The 17639-nt window shown below is 53.9% G+C and overlaps 1 protein-coding gene across 2 annotated transcripts; it reads left to right on the forward strand.

Moving 5' to 3' along the window:
• Positions 1-1316: 1316 nt before the first annotated feature.
• On the forward strand, positions 1317-17633 carry LOC102741780 (uncharacterized). 2 transcript variants are annotated; one of them, XM_006732786.3, is made up of 6 exons: positions 1317-1453; positions 5977-6066; positions 8541-8632; positions 12028-12154; positions 13482-13613; positions 15906-17633. In XM_006732786.3, the coding sequence occupies exons 2-6, from the start codon at positions 6033-6035 to the stop codon at positions 17210-17212; spliced, it is 1692 nt and encodes a 563-aa protein (XP_006732849.1). In that variant the 5' UTR covers positions 1317-1453; positions 5977-6032; the 3' UTR covers positions 17213-17633. The 2 variants fall into 2 exon arrangements, with proteins under 2 accessions (XP_006732849.1, XP_030883403.1); XM_031027543.2 differs by lacking the exon at positions 1317-1453 and adding an exon at positions 1793-1917.
• The last annotated feature ends 6 nt before the right edge of the window (positions 17634-17639 follow it).

Genomic DNA, 17639 nt, shown 5'->3' on the forward strand with positions numbered 1-17639 from the left:
TGATTTGGATGCTTTTTGTTATTTTGTTCTTATTTAATTGCTCTGGCTAGTGCTTCCAATACTGTATTGAATAGGAGTGGTAAGAGAGGACATCCATGTCTCCATCCTGATCTTAGAGGGAAAGCTTTCAACCTCTCGTGGTTGAGTATGATGTTAGCTATGGGCTTACTGCATACGTCCTTTATTGTATTGTGGTATGGTCCTTCTATACCCAGTTTTTAAGAGTTTTTATCATGAAAGGGTACTGAATTTTGTCAAATGCTTTTTCTGCACCTATTGAGATGATCATGTGGTTTTTATCTTTCAGCCTATTAATGTTGTGTATCACATTTATTGATTTGTGTATGTTAAACTGTCCTTGTGTCCCAGTATGTATCTGTCAAAGATAAATACTGAAAAAATAAATCTTGCAAATACCACTATTAGACCTAAAATAATTTTTTTAAAGATTTTATTTATTTATTTATTTACTCATTCATTCATTCATCAGAGAGAGAGAGAGGCAGAGGGAGAAACAGGCTCCCAAGGAGCAGGGACCCCGATGCGGGACTCAATTCCAGGACCCTGGGATCATGACCTGAGCGGAAGGCAGACGCTTAACCATCTGAGCCACCCAGGAGCCCAAATTTTTTAAATTTTTAAAAAAATATTTAGTTGAGAGCGAGAGAGAGAGCGCGGTTGCGCACACAAATGGGCAAAGGGAGAGAATCTTCAAGCAGACTCCTTGCTGAGCTGGGAGCCCCAGGTGGGCTCCATCTCAGGACCCTGAGATCAAAACCTGAGCTGAAACCAAGAATCTGATGCTTAGCCTATTAAGCCACGCAGGCACCAGAAAATAATTTCCTAATGTCACCAAATACCCAGTGCTCAAATTTCTCCAATAGAAACAAGAAACTGGTTTTAAAAGTTTGTTCCTCTCATATAAAAGCTGCAAAAACTTGAGATCCTGTTGAATGTAGGGGTTTTTTGTTTGTTTGATTTCCTTTTCATTGAGTGCACGTTAATCTTGCCTCCCCGGCTGGGGAGGGATGCTGGAAATTTTGAGGTGGGGTCGCTAGGGACCCTTCCGCACCTCCGCCGCCAGGTAAGGGCTGGGGGGGTGCTGCAGAGCGTGAAGTCCACTCCTCCTCCAAAGCTCCTTCCCTCTGCGGGAACCCAGATCTTCCCCTCTGCCGGGTGGGAGGAACGGGACATCCTGCCACCTCCCCGCTGCCCCCGCCCCTGAAGCGCGGTCTTGGGACGCCTCCATCGGTCTTGGGACTACATTTCCCAGCGGTCCTCGCGCGCCCCCCTGGCTTGGGCTCCTTAGCGGACACGAAGCGGCGGGGGCGACGGGCGCGGGGGCTTCTGGGACTGGTAGTTTGGCGGGCGGTGCTCGCGCGCACTTGGGACGGGGTTTGAATTCCGCTCAGCCTCATTCAGCTCCCGGAGACCGCGGGCTGTGCGCTGAGCGGTGAGTTTGCGGCGGCAGAGGGTGGGGGAGCTAGGGGAAGCGAGGGAGTGTGTGTGTGTGCTGGGGGGGTCCGTATCTGCCAGAGGAAGCGGGGTGGCTGGGCTGCGCGCTAAGGAGGCAAGGAGCCGTCCGGTCCGCGCCACCCGGATTCCCGTCCTGCGGGACCTGGGACGCCGGCGGGTCTGGGGGTGGTGGCTCCGAGTCAGTGATTGGCCCGCCAGCAGGTGAGTGTGCGAGGGAGGGAGCATGGCTGCGGGGTGCCCGGGCGCGAGGGACTGACTCGGGGCGGGGGGCCACGTGTGGAGCCGCGTCCGTCCCAGCGCGGGAGCTCCCGTGGGATCCCACACACCGCAGCTTCCGACCTGGTGCGGCTGGGCTTCGCTCTGCCTGCGTGAGTGGGCACCTCGCTGACCGCGGGCTTGCGCGCCGTGCCCACCGCCGAAGTGCTGCTGGTCTGCGAGTCGGTGGGTGTGCGAGTGGGTCCGACTGCAGCTGCGCCTCTTGGGGGGTCTGAGTTGGGGTGGCTGGCGTCTTATCTGTGTGAAGCTGCGAGTTTGTGTCACACCGAGTCTGCCAGCGGGTGTAGCCGAATGCGTGTGGTTGTGTGTCTTTGAATCTTGGTGGGTCGTGACTTTTTGTCCGGCTGTGTGGGATTGGGTGTGAGTTTGTGTCTGACTTTTGGGTGTGGCTGGGTTTGGTTGTGCGCCTCACTCTGTGTTACATGATTGTGTGTGTGAGGTTGTGTGTATCTTAGGATGTGTCTGATGTGCCTGCATCCGTGTGACTGTGTGAACTTGTGTGGCTGAAGACACAGCTGAAGACTGTGTGGAAGTTTGGGTGCAGCTGTGGGCGTCTGTGTAGTTGAGCGAGTTTGTGTCTGTAGGAGTTTGTGTGCGTCGGACCCTGTGTGGTGGGTGAGTGTGTGTGTATTTCAGTGTGTGTCTTAGTGTTTGTTTAAATATGGGGGTGTGTGTGAGTGTGAGTTTGTCTATATCTGTGTGACTGTATGCGTGTGTTTGTGACTGTGCGAGTTTGTACTCAAAGGTGAGTTTGTGTGTTTCTGTTTGATCACATAAGTTTGTTCATTCCCACGCTCTTTCGCCAGGGCCGTCCCTGGGCATCTCCGGAGCCTGACCCGTGCGGGCTCCAAGGAGACCCTCGGGGCAAGCGTACCAAACCCGTGCCCGGTGGGCCGGCTGCCATGGAGGGGAAGCCCTCGCTGATTTAGACCCCCGGCATAGAGGGCAGTCCCGTGGCTGCTGGTTCCTCGTGGCAGCCGTGCTCAGTGCCGAAGCGCTGAGGGAGACCCTGTCACCCTGGGTCTGGGAGGAGGCGCCCAGCTGGGTACGCACTGGCACTGAGCAACCCAGTCTGAGAGACACAGGGGACTCTGATGCCCAAACCCTCCACTGGTGTGGCCAGCGTGCCTCAGGGTCAAGCTGAGGACCAGGTACTAGCCCCCAGGGCCACTGGCATTCTCAGGTCTTTCTGAGCCCCTGGGTCTCAAAGATTTCTGCTGTCACTGCTGGGGAGAAAAATGAAGCGGAAGAGGATGCTGGAACCGCTCCTATGGGGACTCTCTCCAGGACCAGCTGGGGAGCACGGGTCCATGTGGGAGGCAGGATGGTCAGACTTGAGGCATGCTAGTTTGATGGGGGAGGCAGAGACATCAGGTCAGCCCCGGGGTGCTAGAGAGGTCAGATGGGGGTCAGCAGGATATGTTAGTGACTTGGCCGGCTGCAGCATGGAAAAACTGGGGGGCGGTCCTGAGGGGAGTTTGGGACAAGTGGAGCAGCGGGGAGCCCCAAGGAGGCATTTGGGGATGTCCGGGAGGACGCTTCTGAAGGTTTGCGGAGAAGGGCACCAGCAAACCAGCCTTGGAACCTCCAGTGAGTCTGCATGAGCGCGCCCTGCCTGGCGTGGGGGCTGGGAGAGAGCTCAGTGTGCACAGCCAGGAAGGTGCACCCGGGGGTGGGAGGGGTGGAGTGTGGTGGGGAGGCGGATGGGCCCTGAGTGAGAGCCCGCGGGCCCTGGGTGTCAGGGAGAGAGGGCAGGGCGTCTGCGTGTCCTGGAGGGGGACCTGGAGATTCGGGGCGGGCGTCCGCAGACACGCGTGTCTCCGTGTGTGTGTGAGCCTGTGTGCGCCAGGGGGCCGCCGAGCATGTGTGTGTGCACTTGCCAGCGTGTGAACGTGGTTCCAGGTAGGCCTCCCAGGCCTAGGGAGTGGGTCGGAGTTTTGGAAAGTAGCCAGGGGAGTAGAAGTGAGTGTGTGCGTGCATGTGTGTGTTATGTGGTGTATGTGTGTGTGCACGCGCCAGTCCGTTAGGGGATCAGCTGGCGCCTGGGGGTCATGGTGCATCTGATGCACGTAAGTTTGTTCATTCCCGCGCTCTTCCGCCAGGGCCGTCTCTGGGCATCTCCGGAGCCTGACCCGTGCGGGCTCCAAGGAGACACTCCGGGCAAGTGTACCGAGCCCATGCCCAGTGGGCTGGCTGCCATGGAGGGGAAGCCCTCGCTGACTTAGACCCCCAGCATAGAGGGCAGTCCCGTGGCTGCTGCCTGTGCCCGGCCCCCATAGACCAGCCACCCCTGATCCCCGGAGCCAGGCGCCAGTGCCCCTGCTGCTCCCGAGCGTGACGTCTGTGGCCCGCGGATCTCCCCTAGCACTGAGCTTGGCCTTTCCCTGGAAGGGCTGGCCCAGGCCCAGAGGCTAGATTGGTCCCGGAGGGCTATGTGGTGAGACAGGATCGAGACCCAGCTGGAAAACCACAGCAGCAGGGACAGTGAGTCAGGGAAGGTGGAGATGGGAGAATGGGGGGCTGAGGCCTCACCCCTAAGAACAAGTACATTGTAACCAGCACAGAAACCGCCTGCACTCTGGCTAAGGCGCTCCCATCATCACTGGACAATAGCGTTCTCGTGTACAATCATTTATTTTTATTTTTATTTTTTTTAAAGATTTTATTTATTTATTTGAGAGAGAGAGCACATGAGAGGGGGGAGGGTCAGAGGGAGAAGCAGACTCCCTGCCGAGCAGGAAGCCCGATGCGGGACTCGATCCCGGGACTCCAGGATCATGACCTGAGCCGAAGGCAGTCGCTTAACCGACTGAGCCACCCAGGCGCCCTCGTGTACAATCATTTAATGGCCTCATTTTTATGGTGGGCAAAACTGAAGCAAAGAGGCTAAAAACCCCCAAATTGTGTGTTGCCAATTTAAAATATAGGGCACTCCTAAAAACTATAGGACACCCACTTAAATTTGAATTTCAGATAGTGAATTAGGTTTTAGTATAAATATGTTCCAACTATTGCATGGAACTTGCCGTATTATACTTAAAAATAATTGACTCAGGGGGCGCCTGGGTGGCTCAGTTCCTTGAGCCTGCAACTCTTTTTTTTAAAGATTTTATTTATTTATTTGACAGAGAGAGTCACAGCGAGAGAGGGAACACAAGCATGGGGAGTGGGAGAGGGAGAAGCAGGCTTCCCGCCAAGCAGGGAGCCTGATGCGGGGCTCGATCCCAGGACCCTGGGATCCTGACCGGAGCCGTAGGCAGACGCTTAACGACTGAGCCACCCAGGCGCCCCAAGCCTGCAACTCTTGATCTCAGAGGCCGAAGCCCCACGTTGGGCATAGAGCTTACATTTTTAAAAAAAGAAAAAAGAATTTATCCAAGTAAGTAAAAAAAAAAAAAAAAAAAAAAAGATCTTTTAATATAGACGTGTCCCATGCAGCGTTTGGGACATACTTACACTACAAATTATTCGTTTATCTCAAATCCGAGTTTCGGGTTGCTGTGTGCTTGTTGTGATTAACTACAGCCATCCTGACCCTGCAGCTCTCACAGCCCGTGCCTGGCGGGCCGGGACCCCCTCTCCACCCCCCGGACAGACTGGCCCACGGCCCTGCCTCACTGCTGGGCCTTCCTTCCCAGGTCAGGCCAGGGTCCCTGATCCCAGGGCTGGGCCTCCCCAGCAGGACCGTGGCAGCGCGGGCCTCCCCCCTCGGGCTGTGGTGAGGGGTCCTGCAACCGGCGGCCTCGTCCCCACCACAGTCCCGCGAAGGAGGAGGCGGCCAGACGAGGTCCAGCTCCGAGGCGCCTTGTCAGGCTGCCGTACGGCTTCAGAACAGGCCAGAAAGCCAGGAGCACCAGTACTGGCCAAGACTCACACGTAGGGAGTGCCTGCCGTGATGCCAGGCAGCAGAGGCCCCCTGATGCCTGGGTAACCCAGCTTCACCATCAGGGCCCCAGCACTTCGTATCACGAGCCCCAGGCCCCACGAGCCCCTGCCTCGGCCTTGCCGGGTGCCATGCCACGCTCCCCGTAAAGCATCCAGGTGGCCTTGAAGGCGATCTACGAGGGAGGTGTAGCTAACACCTCTCCTCCACAGTTGAGGACACAAAACGGTGGGGGGGTGACGTCACCTGCCCAGGACCACCCGGCTTCCCCAGAGCTGGGACTAGAACCCGGCCCTCCATCGCCGCAGCCCACCCCTAACTGCTCTGGTCTCTGCCCCTAGGAGAGGCCTGTGCTGAACGGGATACTGCACCTCGGCATTGCAGAGCGCGGGGTGCCATGGAGGTGAAGACCCAGCTGCCTGACAAAGGAGGTAAGAGAAACACAGGGTGGAAAACTGGGCAGGTGGGAGGGGGCAGGCCTCTAGGGCCTGGTGATGGCGGGAGGATTTACTCTGGAGACCGGCCCCCAGCCCCACACACCACCCACTGGCTTCTCCTGGGGTGGGAGGGTGCAGAGGGGCCCCCGGGATGGACTCTCCCCGACACAACATCATGTCAGTGGATCCTGGGCACTCCTCTGCTCGGAGCCTGCAGGGGTGTCTTCGGGGAGCCAGAAGCAACCTGGGCTCCTCACTGTTACCCTGCAGTCAGTTGCCCATTCAGGGGGCCACAGAGTTACCTAGGTGGGAGATGATGGAGGTCCAGCCCAAGGAGATGGTGGAGGGAATGGGCAGGAGTGGGCCAGTTTGGGGTCCTGCTGGCGGCTTGGCTGGATGAGGGAGGGCTGTTGGGTTTGCCGGGATGCTTCCTGTTTTAAGCCTTTTTATGTGTAGGGCGCCTGGGTAAGCGTCTGCCTTCAGCTCAGGTCATGATCCCAGGCTCCTGGGATGGAGCCCCGCATTGGGCTCTCTGCTCAGCGAGGAGCCTGCTTCTCCCTCTGCCTGCCACTCCCCCAGCTTGTAATCTCTCTCTCTCACGCTCTGTCTCTCAAATAAATAAAGTCTTTTTAAAAAACCACTTTTTTTTTTTTTTAAAGATTTTATTTATTTATTTGACAGAGACAGAGACAGCGAGAGCAGGAACACAAGCAGGGGGAGTGGGAGAGGGAGAAGCAGGCTTCCCGCCGAGCAGGGAGCCCGATGCGGGGCTCGATCCCAGGACCCTGGGATCATGACCTGAGCCGAAGGCAGTCGCTCAACCAACTGAGCTACCCAGGCGCCCAAAAAACCACTTTTTATGTGGAAATAATTTATATTCACTGGAAGTTGCCATAATAGTAGAGAGGTCCCATGGACCTTCATCCCATTTCCCCAAATGGTCATGTCTTTAGCAGTGATAGTACAACGCTGAACGAGGAAATACATCCTGACCCAATGCATGTGTATTTTTTAGGGTCAGGTTCTCACATTTGTCGCTGAGTGTGACCATCACCCCAATCAACATACAGAACTGTTCTGTCACCACAGAGATCTCCCTGGAGCTGCCCCCTTCACTGTCCCTCCCCCTCCCCCATGTGGCTGTGACAAATCCTCTCCATCTCTGTGATTCTGTCATTTTGAGAACCTTGTATCAACAGAACCATGCAGCTGGTGACCTTCTGAGATTCACTTTTCCCCCCTCGGCACAGTGCCCCGGAAAGCCATCCAGGCTGCTGTGGGCACCCTCACTTCATCCCTCTTTATTGCTCAGTGGGGTTCCGTGACCTAGCTGTCCCCTGAAGGGACACCAGGGTTGTTTCCAGTTGCTGGCTATTGCGAGTAGAGGTTTTTGCGTGAATGTGTGTTTTCATTTTGCTGGCAGAAATGCTCAGGAGTGCGATCGTTCACCAACAGATCAGCCAGACAAACAAGATGTGTTGGGATGTTGTGTTTTAAAATCTAAGAAACCACTTTCCCTCATATCCTCAGGAAATTACCCACAAACTCTGATCCAGGAAGAAACGTGGCCCAAACCACTGTTGCTCTGTGGCAAGTGGTATCCTGTCTTCCACTCCTGCCTCCACCAAACTGTTCCCCGTTGAGCAGGCCAAGGAATCTTATAAAAATGAGGATCAGGTCCTGTCAGACCTCTCAAGCTGGAGAATGATACAAACTCTGTATAGGGGCCCCGGTGGCCCCGAGGGATGGGACCCTGCTGGCCTGCCTTCATCATACCCATCTCTCTCCCTCCAATTCAACAGACTCCGGTCACCCTGGCCTCCTAGCTTTGCCTTTAACATCCCACCTCAGGGCCTTTGCACGTGCTGTTTCCCTGCCCAAGAGTGTTCTCCCATCATATGCTCACTTGGCCATCTCCTTCTCAAAATGAAGGTCAAAACAAAGTCATCAGCATCCAGGGATTTGCCTTCATTCCAACCTAGTTTATTTTTGTCACTATGTCTATCACTCTCTGGTATTTTCTAGTGTACTGATGTGGTTTTGGTCTCTCTGCCTCTCTCAAATGTGAGTATTTGAGATCCTGGGAGTTCTAGTCTACCACAGACTCCAGTGTCCCCATTGTCTTACCCCAACCCCTTCACTCACTGACATTTCCTGCCTGTTCCCTTTTGACCTTTGGGATGCAGTTTAACACATGTCTTAGGGCACCCCTGTGCAACCTTGAGCAAATATCTTAACCTCTCTGTGCCCGGGTTCTCATCTGTAAAGTGGGATGATGATGGTAGCCATCTTGTAGCGTTATTATGAAAAACCAAATAAGGTGATACCTGTGTAGTATTTAGAAGACAGCCTGGCACACAGCAAGTCTTGATCCATGTTAGCTCTTGTGGGTTTCATTATTGGGATTTTATTGAGTTTCCCTACCCACAGAGGGCAGAATGACCTCATTACTCCTTCTTCCTTCCCAGTCCTGCCTTCTCAGAGCCCTGCTCCTACTTCAGAGAAGCTCTCCAAAAAGAAGGGAAGAATGCCAGTCAGATTCCTGCCGGCCTGGAGCGCGGTAAGCCTTCTCCCTTTGACCAGAGGGCCCCTCAGTTCTGAGAGGTCAGGCGCATCTGCCACCCTCTCTGCCCGGCAGAGACCCTCGGGTGGCAGGGCCCCCCTTGCACCACCACAAAAGGCTATGGCCCCATCCCATGGGGGATGGTTTTCCTGGGCCTCTTTCCTGCCTTCTTCTCTTCCTTAATTTCTACCTCCGCTGGAATGTCACCTCCTCCAGGAAGCCTCCCTGCTCACTTCCTCCTCATCACTCCATAACGCCTTGCCTTGCTTAATTTTCTTCAGAGTAGTTATTGCCGTGTGACGCAACCACGAGGACAGAAGGCTGGGACAAGACAGTGACACCGGCAGTGGCTGAAACCGTGTCTGGGTGTCAGCCCTGGAGGGGTGGGTGGAGGCCAGGGACGCCGCTCAGCATCCTGCAATCCACAGCAAACAATGATCTGGCCCCCAGATGATCTCACCTGTGCAGAGTCGAGAAACCCCGGAATAGGGATGGGCTGCTTTTGCAAAGGAAGGGGCATTAAGTGCAGGCACCACCCTCGTGGCCCTTCTGTGCCTCACAGCTGTGAACGCCAGCCTGGCGCAGCGGAGGGCGAAAACTCGGAGTCTGACTGCAGGGTCACATCCCCCCTCAGCCACTCACAGCTGTGGGACCTGGGACTAGTTCCGGAACAACTCCGGGCCCACTGCAGTTTGCTCATCTGTAAAATGGGGCTACAAGGTTTACCATGGTCCAGGGGTTATTCTGAAGAGCGAATGAACTCGCATCTGTGCTGTTTTTAGAAAGCGCCTGGCCTGTAAGGGTCTGTAACATGAATGGTGGCAGATTCCTGTCCCCCGAGAAGGGTATGTTGGCATCTCTACTTGACACCCCCATATCCCCCCAACTCTGTGTCTCATCATAACGAGTGGGGCAAGTTACTGGTGCTTTCTGGCCCCGTTTCCTCGTCTGTAGAATGCAGAAAGCACGGAGGCTACCTCCTGAGGACGAAATGGGACAACGACCGGTCAGGCCGGCAGGGGAGGAAAGTGCTAGAGGTCACAGCCCTACCAGAAACCGCTACAGCTGTGCACACCGAGGCGGGCTGTTTCCTGTTGGAAAAGCAGCGTTTACATTTGTATGAAAGCAGATAGTTTTAAGAAACCGGCTGAGGCAAGAGTTGTAGCAGCTGAGGCTCCGGCCCTTACTAAAGCGCCGCGTGCTGTCACAGATTCTGTTTTTGGACTGTCCCGTTGAACGCTCACACTCTCCCGCCAGGAGGCAGCACTACTCTTTATCCTGACCATTTTACACATGCGGAGACTGAGGCGCCAGAAGGCAAGTCTCCAGCCGGCGGGCCGCCAGGCAGGAGGCAGAGCCCTCTGTCCGGCCCCCACGCTGAGGGGCGCGGATCCCACTCCGGGAGCGAACACTGTCCCCTGTCTGCTCTGCTCTTTCCCCTTCCAGCCGCTCCCCTTGCTTCAGCTCCTCACATTGCACACTGTGGCAATGCTCTGCAGGGCCTTCCCCTCCCAGCCTTTCCCAGCATTTTAGGAAATGCACGCGGGTGCGCATCCCCCATGCCTTCGGGGTGTTCTCTGCGGCCATGGCCCCTGCACCCCTCTTCACCTGCGGCCCTCCGCACCTGTGCTCCTGTGCCCCTCTGCACCTGCGCCCCTCTGCACCTGCGGCCCTCCGCACCCACTCCCCTCTGCACCTGTGCTCCTGTGCCCTGTTGCACCTGCGGCCTTCCGCACCTGCGCCCCTCTGCACCTGTGGCCCTCTGCCCCAGCGCCCCTCTGCACCAGCGCCCCTCTGCACCTGCGCCCCTCTGCACCCGTGCTCCTGTGCCGCTCCGCACCTGCACTCCTCTGCACCTGCGCCCCTCTGCATCTGCACCCCTCTGCACCTGCACCCCTCTGCACCTGCGGTCCTCCACACCTGTGCCCCTCTGCTGCACCCGTCACCCTCTGCACTCCCGCCCGCAGCTGGAGCCCCCCACCACATAGGTCTGGTTACTGGAACATGACAGCCCAAAACACAGCTGCTTCACTCAGACATTACTTATTCCTCACGATGACAGTGTGTGTGGACAATGCGCCTCGGCCCCACGTGGCCCGTCCACATTCAGGGGCGCCCCAAGCGGAACACGTGCTTAGTCTCTCAAAGGCCAAAGCGCAGAAGCCGCACGCGGCTCTTCTGCTCGCACCTCATTGGCCAGAGTGTAGTCACATGACCGCACCCCACTGCAAGGGATGCTGGGAAATGTACTCTTTGGCTGTGCAAGCATGGGCTCACCTGTAGCTTCCATTATTATGGCAAAGGAAAATGGATACTGTGTCCAGCACTGACCTGGTCTGTTATGTTAGCCTATCCAGAGCCAGGCCGTGATGAGTACGTGAGTGAATAAAGCTACTCTCCAGGCCTGCATTCTCTCTCCCATTGACTAGAATCCCCTCCCCTTTTAAACAAATATTTAGAATAATAGACATTTCTTGAGCACTGAGCATGTACAAGGAGCGGAGCTAATTTCTTTACCTATTTTCATCCACCTAATCCTCACAACTCCAGGACGTGGTACTGTATTATCCCCATTTTTAAGATAAGAGAATGGGGGCACAGAGTTCACGTCACTTGCCTAAGGTCACACAGATCCTAAGTAGCCAAGCCAAGATTCGAGCCCAGGCGGTCTGGCCCCAGAGCCGATGCTCTTAGCCATCATGGTATCGATGTACCTCAGTGGAAACAGAGATCCCCAGGTGGCCATCCAACTGGCGAGTGAAAGGGCCGCTTCCAACATTCATAGCATCCCTTTGTTCATGCCTTCACATAACACATGAACACTCCGAGTGTGCTCTGTGGCCAAAAGAATGCTGTGTGAACACCACCACCACGCATGGACGGTCAGGAGCACACAGCCATGAGGGTCTGGCTGTGTGGCTCTCCGGTGTTGGGGCTCCTTCACGTGCCAGGTGGACTCTGGCTTGTCAGCTCGCCTGCGGTGGCTTTTCTCAGAGGACTGGGGTGACTCGGCACTGCTCTACTATCTTGCACCGTCCCGAGGCTAGCTGGGCAGAGCCTCACCCGTGGGGGCGGGAGAGGCACGAGACAGAAGGCAGTGCTGATTGCAGAAGCATTTCTGAAGCTTCTGCTTCTGTCACACTTGGCCGACACCCCACTGGCCACAGCAAGTTCCATGGCCAAGCGAAGATTCGGAACAGGAGCGCACTGCACAGCCCCATAGCAGAGGGTGTGGATGTGGGGCAGGGTGAAGGAGCCCAGGCCTTATTTGCAAGCTGACACAACACAGGACTCTGAACACAACCCAAACTTCTGTCGGCTTTCCACCTACTGTCCTGGGCCAAGTGAAGGACCAGGCCCTGGGTGAATACCAACGGGGCTTTGGGTTTCAGGAACCTGTGATCTTCAGGGATGTGGCCATGTACTTCACCCAGAAGGAGTGGCAGCTGCTGGAGCCCGCTCAGAAGGACCTGTACAGAGAGGTGATGCTGGAGAACTATGGGAACCTGGCCTCCTTGGGTAAGGACAGCGCCCCCCCAGTTCGGAAGCCTTGGACGAGCTCCGCCCTAGGACTGGTCTCGCGCGCTAAGGTTTGATGGTATTGTGGCTTCCCTCTAAACCCGCGTCTGCTTTCGCGGTCTCAGGACAGCTGCAAGCAGCCTCGGAGGCACCGGCGTTGTAATTCACTCGCAACCGAAATGGTCGCAAGGTCGGCCCTGGGTGTTCCGTCCTAAAGTCTGACTTCTGCTCCGACTGGAGCTGGCTTCGGTCACGTGAGCACAGCTAAGCCACTCGCAGTGGCCAGTGCAACAGGAAGAGGCTAATGGGCTGTCGTGCCCTTCGAGGGCGGGCTCTGGCTTCTGGGGACCATGGGGCTACCCCTCCGTAGAACTTTGTGCTGGTGTGATGGGGAGGGGGAAGCTGGCGAGGCAGTTGCCCTACACTCCCTCCGGAGGTCCTTTGTATCATTGCGATATTGTCATTTAGAATGAGAAATATATATTTGGTCTCCCTCCTGTTTCTAGCTCAGAACTCCTAAAACCTTTTGAATTTCTGAACTGGTGAGAGGAATAAAGGTGTCTTTCGCTATGTTAATGAGGTGACTTTGGGATAACGCCTCAGGATGAGGACTGGTTACCAGGGGAGCCAACATTCAGTCTCACGCCCCTGACCTCTGGAGAGGGGAGAGGGACTGGAGGCTGAATCAGTCACCAATGGCCAATGATTTAATCAACTATGTCTGTGTAATTAAGCCTCCACAAAACCCCCAAAGGACAGAGCTTCCGGGATGGTGAGCAAGTGGAGATCCGGGGGGAGGGGTGGCGTCAGAGGGCATGGACGTCCCACACCCTTTCTCCACACCTGGCCCTGTACATCTCTTCCACCTCCTGTTCCTGAGTTATATCCTTTTATAACAAACCGGTGATCTGGTGAATAAGACGTTTCTCTGAGTTCTGTGAGGTCCTCTAGCAAATTCATCAAACCCAAGAAGGGGGTGGGTTGCAACCTCCAATCCATAGCCTGTCAGTCAGAGGGACAGGTGACAACTTGGATTTGTGATTGGTGTCTGAATTTAGGGGGCGGGGTGTCAGTCTTGTGGGAACCTGTGGGGTGCAACCCTACCTCCAGGTAGTGTCAGAATTGAGTTGAATTTTAGGACCCCAGCTGTGTTGGAGAGAATTGCTTGGTGTGTGTGTGTGTGTGTGTGTGTGTGTGTGTGTGTGTAGGAAACCCACACTCTGGAATTGCGAGCAGAACATAAACACACTTCTTCTCTCTGTGCAAATTCTTGGTCTGGAATGGGTGTCTGGGAGGCATCCAGCACTTCTTTCCTTCTCTGGAGCAGGGTATCGGCTCTTCAAACCCAAGCTGATCACCAGGTTAGAGCAAGGAGATGAGCCCTGTGTCAAGGAGAGAGACGTCCCTCGAGCCCCCCAGCAAGGCGGTGCTGGGATCAGCGAGAGCTGCATCTCCACAGGTGAGTAGGAGGAGACGCCATGGCAGTCTCCACGAGAAATTCTCCCCAAAGGCGCAGCATGCTGAGGGGTGTAAGGAGAAGGAAGAAGCCTGCAGGGCATGTTCCCTTCCAGGAACACCTTTCCATTCTTCTGGCCTCTTGGGATCTCATTCCCGCACTCCTTCCTTCGCCACATCCTCCGTATCAGACTCGGGCTGCCATCAACTGACACCCTAACTCAGGGCCTTTGCACTGGCTGCTGGCTCTGCCCTCAGTCCCCTCCCCAGGGTTTTTCCCTGATTGCTTCAGCGAGCATCTGTTCACTTTCCTCCTTGTATGCATGTGTCGATGTCTTCGTGGTTAAAAAGATGTTCACAGCAGTTCTTTGGTGCAGGCTGGTCTGGCACTGGACTTAAATCCTTAAGATTATCAACCCTGGGTAGCCCTCTGTTGACTTGGAAAAACAACAGCATGTTTCTGGGGCAGCAAAACTATCCCCCATCAGCATCTGAACCTCAAGAATACAGGAGAATTGAGAGAGAGTTTTTCCTTTAAGATAATACACGGAATTAAGGGGCGCCTGGGTGGCTCAGTGGGTTAAGCAACTGACTCTTGGTTTCACTCAGGTCATGATCACCGGTCCTGGGATCAAGCCCCATGCTGAACGCGGAGTCTGCTTAGAGTTTCTCTCTCCTTCCCCCTCTGCCCCTCCCCACCGTGCGCTCTCGAGCACTCTCTCTCTCTAAAATAAATAAATAAAACTTTAAAAATAAAGATAATACATGGATTTAATAAGAATCCCAAATAGAGGGGCGCCTGGGTGGCTCAATTGGTTAAGCTTCTGCCTTCGGCTGGGGTCATGATCCCAGGGTCTTGGGATTGAGGCCCATATCTGGCTCCCTGCTCAGCTGGGAGTCTGCTTCTCCCTCTCCCTCTGCCACTCCCCCTGCTTGTGCTCTCTCTCTCTCTCTCTCTGTCAAATAAATAAATAAAATCTTAAAAAAAAAAAAACCAAAGAGTAACCAGGTGTTTTCATTAAAATAATAATAATAGTAAGCCTCTTTCTCATTCCAGCTTTTATTTCCCCAGTTTCAGTTTTTTTAAAGATTTTATTTATTCATTTGACAGAGAGAGAGAGAGCACAAGCAGGGAGTGGCAGAGGGAGAGGGAGAAGCAGACTCCCCACTCAGCAGGGGATGTTCATAGCAGCTCAATTCTTAATAGTCCCAAAGTGGGAACTCCCTAAATGCGTATCAACAATAAAAAAGTTAAACACATTGTGGTATAGTCACATTATGGGACCCTATAAGCAACGCGAATGAATGACTTGCGACTGCACGCAACAATCCAGATGAAGCTCATAGACAGAACAGCTGAGTGAAAGAAGCCAGACACCAAAGGGTGCATGCTGTAAGGTTGCATTTATATAATGTACAAAAGGAGCCAAAGCCAGTCTACGCTACTGGAGGTCAGGGTCTCGATTTTCCGAGAGGGAGAGGGTCATTGGAGGGAACGGACGGAGGGCTGGAGTCGGGGAGGGTGCTTCTACGGTTCTGTTTCTTGATCTTAATCTTTGCGCTGGACACGTGAATGTGTTCACCTTGTGAATTCTCTCTTTTCCCCTAGCTAGACTCACAAAAATATGTTACTCTACTTATTTACGGAGAGAATCACATCATTTTAGTGATAAGGGAACATTAAGAACTGACCATGCTTCTGGGGTAATGCATGGTCGCCGGCTCGCGCAGGGTTCACGGACTATAAATGATAGCTTATAAAACAGTTACATTTAGTACGGAACATTCTGTATCACTTTTCCCTTCAATCTATAGATCAACTCTTGATTTATTTCTGGGACATTTCATTACTCATCTCTTAAGTAGTTATTCTGATATAGGATTTTTTTTTTTCTATTTTCTGTGCCAACTCATTTCTGCATTGATTCTTTTTCCTTCTTTATTTCCATTTCATTTGAACTGGCTGTCTTCTTTTTCTATCCTTATTAGGATAGAGTCGTGTGAGCTTATTGTGATATAACATTGTGTAGACTTAAGGTGCGTAACATGGTAGTTTGATACATGTATATATAATGAAATGATTATGGCAATAAAGTTAGAGAACACCTTCGTCCCCTCACATAATTACCTTTTTTTTTTTTTTTGGTGGCACGATGTGAATTCTAATCACACCATGCACTTATGATTTGTGTGCTTTTTTTTGTATGTATTTTATACTGAGACAAAACATTTTCAACCAAAGATAAAGACAATGGCACTAAAAAAGAGAGAGATTTACATTCTGAATCCCTTTCAGACAAGAAGACAAGGCTTGTGCCGAAGACCACATTTCCAAAGCCAGGCATCTCTACGAGGCCATCCCTGGGGAAGGCAAAGGAAATGGCCCAAAGGGGTGCTAAGATGGAAAGGACTTTGGAAACTGAGGACAGGCCACTGAGGAGCAAGCAAAAAGCTGGCCCCAGGCTGGCCGCGGACTCGTGCAAAAAAATTCTCCCTAGAAAGAAAAGGCATGAATCCACGGCCATGACGAGATGCCCGGGTCGTCCACCACCACCAACAACATCACAGAGCACCCCTCGAGGAAAGAAGACCCTGAAAAGAGATATTAATGGAAAAACACAGGCGCCAGGCTTCCCAAGGCATGGTCGTCCAAGAATCCAAAGGGGGAAGGCACACTTTAAATGTAAAGAATGTGGGAAAACTTTCAACCAGACCCTCCACCTCATCGAGCACGAGCGGATCCACACGGGAGAGAAGCCCCACAAATGTGACGAGTGTGGGAAGTCCTTCCGGCACAGCTCCTACTTTTTCACTCACTATAGGATTCACACCGGAGAGAGACCCTACAAGTGTAAGGAGTGTGGGAAAGCCTTCAACAGCAGCTCCACACTGAGCAGCCACCACAGGACCCACACGGGGGAGAAGCCCTTCAAATGTGAGGAGTGTGGGAAAACCTTCAAGCAGAGCACGAAGCTCACTCGTCACCGGAGGGTGCACACTGGGGAGAAGCCCTACCAGTGCAGTGAGTGTGAGAAATCCTTTGGCCGCAGCTCCTCCTTGACGGAGCACAAGAGAATCCACACGGGAGAGAAGCCGTACCACTGCAAAGTGTGTGGGAAAGCCTTCAGATGCAACTCTCACCTTTTTGAGCACCATCGGATTCATCAGGAGGAGAAGTCCTACCAGTGTGAGCAGTGTGGAAAGTACTTCCGGAATAGCTCCCACCTGTCGGAACATAGGAGGGTTCACCAGCTGGGGCCCCCGGAGCAATGCCGGGAGTGTGGGAGAACCTTCCGGCGCAGGGCGGCCCTTCTCAAGCATCAGAAAAGCCACAGAGAGAATCACACTTACCAGTGTGAGGGATGCGGGAAGGCCTTGCGGTGTAAGTCAAGCATTCAGAGACACCAGAGGATGCATGCTGGACAGAAGCCTTACGTGTGCTCTGAGTGTGGGAAAGCTTTCACCGACAGCTCTACCCTTACCAATCACCGCAAAATCCATGCCACAGGGAAACTGCACCCATGCCCCAAATGTGGGAGGGCCTTCAAGCAGCTCTCGTCCCTGGTGCTCCACCAGAAAGTGCATGCTAGAAAGGGACAGTGAGCTCCCTGTGTGAGGGAGCCTTCAGCCAGGACCCACGCCTCCGTAATCCCCAGAGAAGTCACAATGACAGACGCAAACTGTGTGAGTGGAGATTCCCTGCGCCTCTCATCAGAGGTGCCCTAGCCAACCAGGGGTCCTCATTCAGGAGACACCTCTACGTGGCCCCCACCTGAGACGTTTGGGGAGTGCCTGGGGATATTTTCAGTTGTCCCAGCCTGTTGAGGCCACTGGCGGTAATGGATAGAGGCCAAGAATCCTCTGAACCCTACGAGGCGCCAGACACCTCCGTCTACAAGGAACGTTCCGGCCCCAAATATCAGTAGCAGCACTATGAGTAATTAAATTTGAGAAGAAATTCAGGAATAGTTTTCTGCGTGGTCCACTGCAGTAACCACTAAACGGTGTGTGGCTATTTACATTTAAATGA

The sequence above is a fragment of the Leptonychotes weddellii genome, unplaced genomic scaffold (assembly GCF_054177405.1).
Source record: "Leptonychotes weddellii isolate Sample4059 unplaced genomic scaffold, ASM5417740v2 HiC_scaffold_216, whole genome shotgun sequence".
In the NCBI taxonomy this organism is placed as follows: Eukaryota; Metazoa; Chordata; class Mammalia; order Carnivora; family Phocidae; genus Leptonychotes; species Leptonychotes weddellii.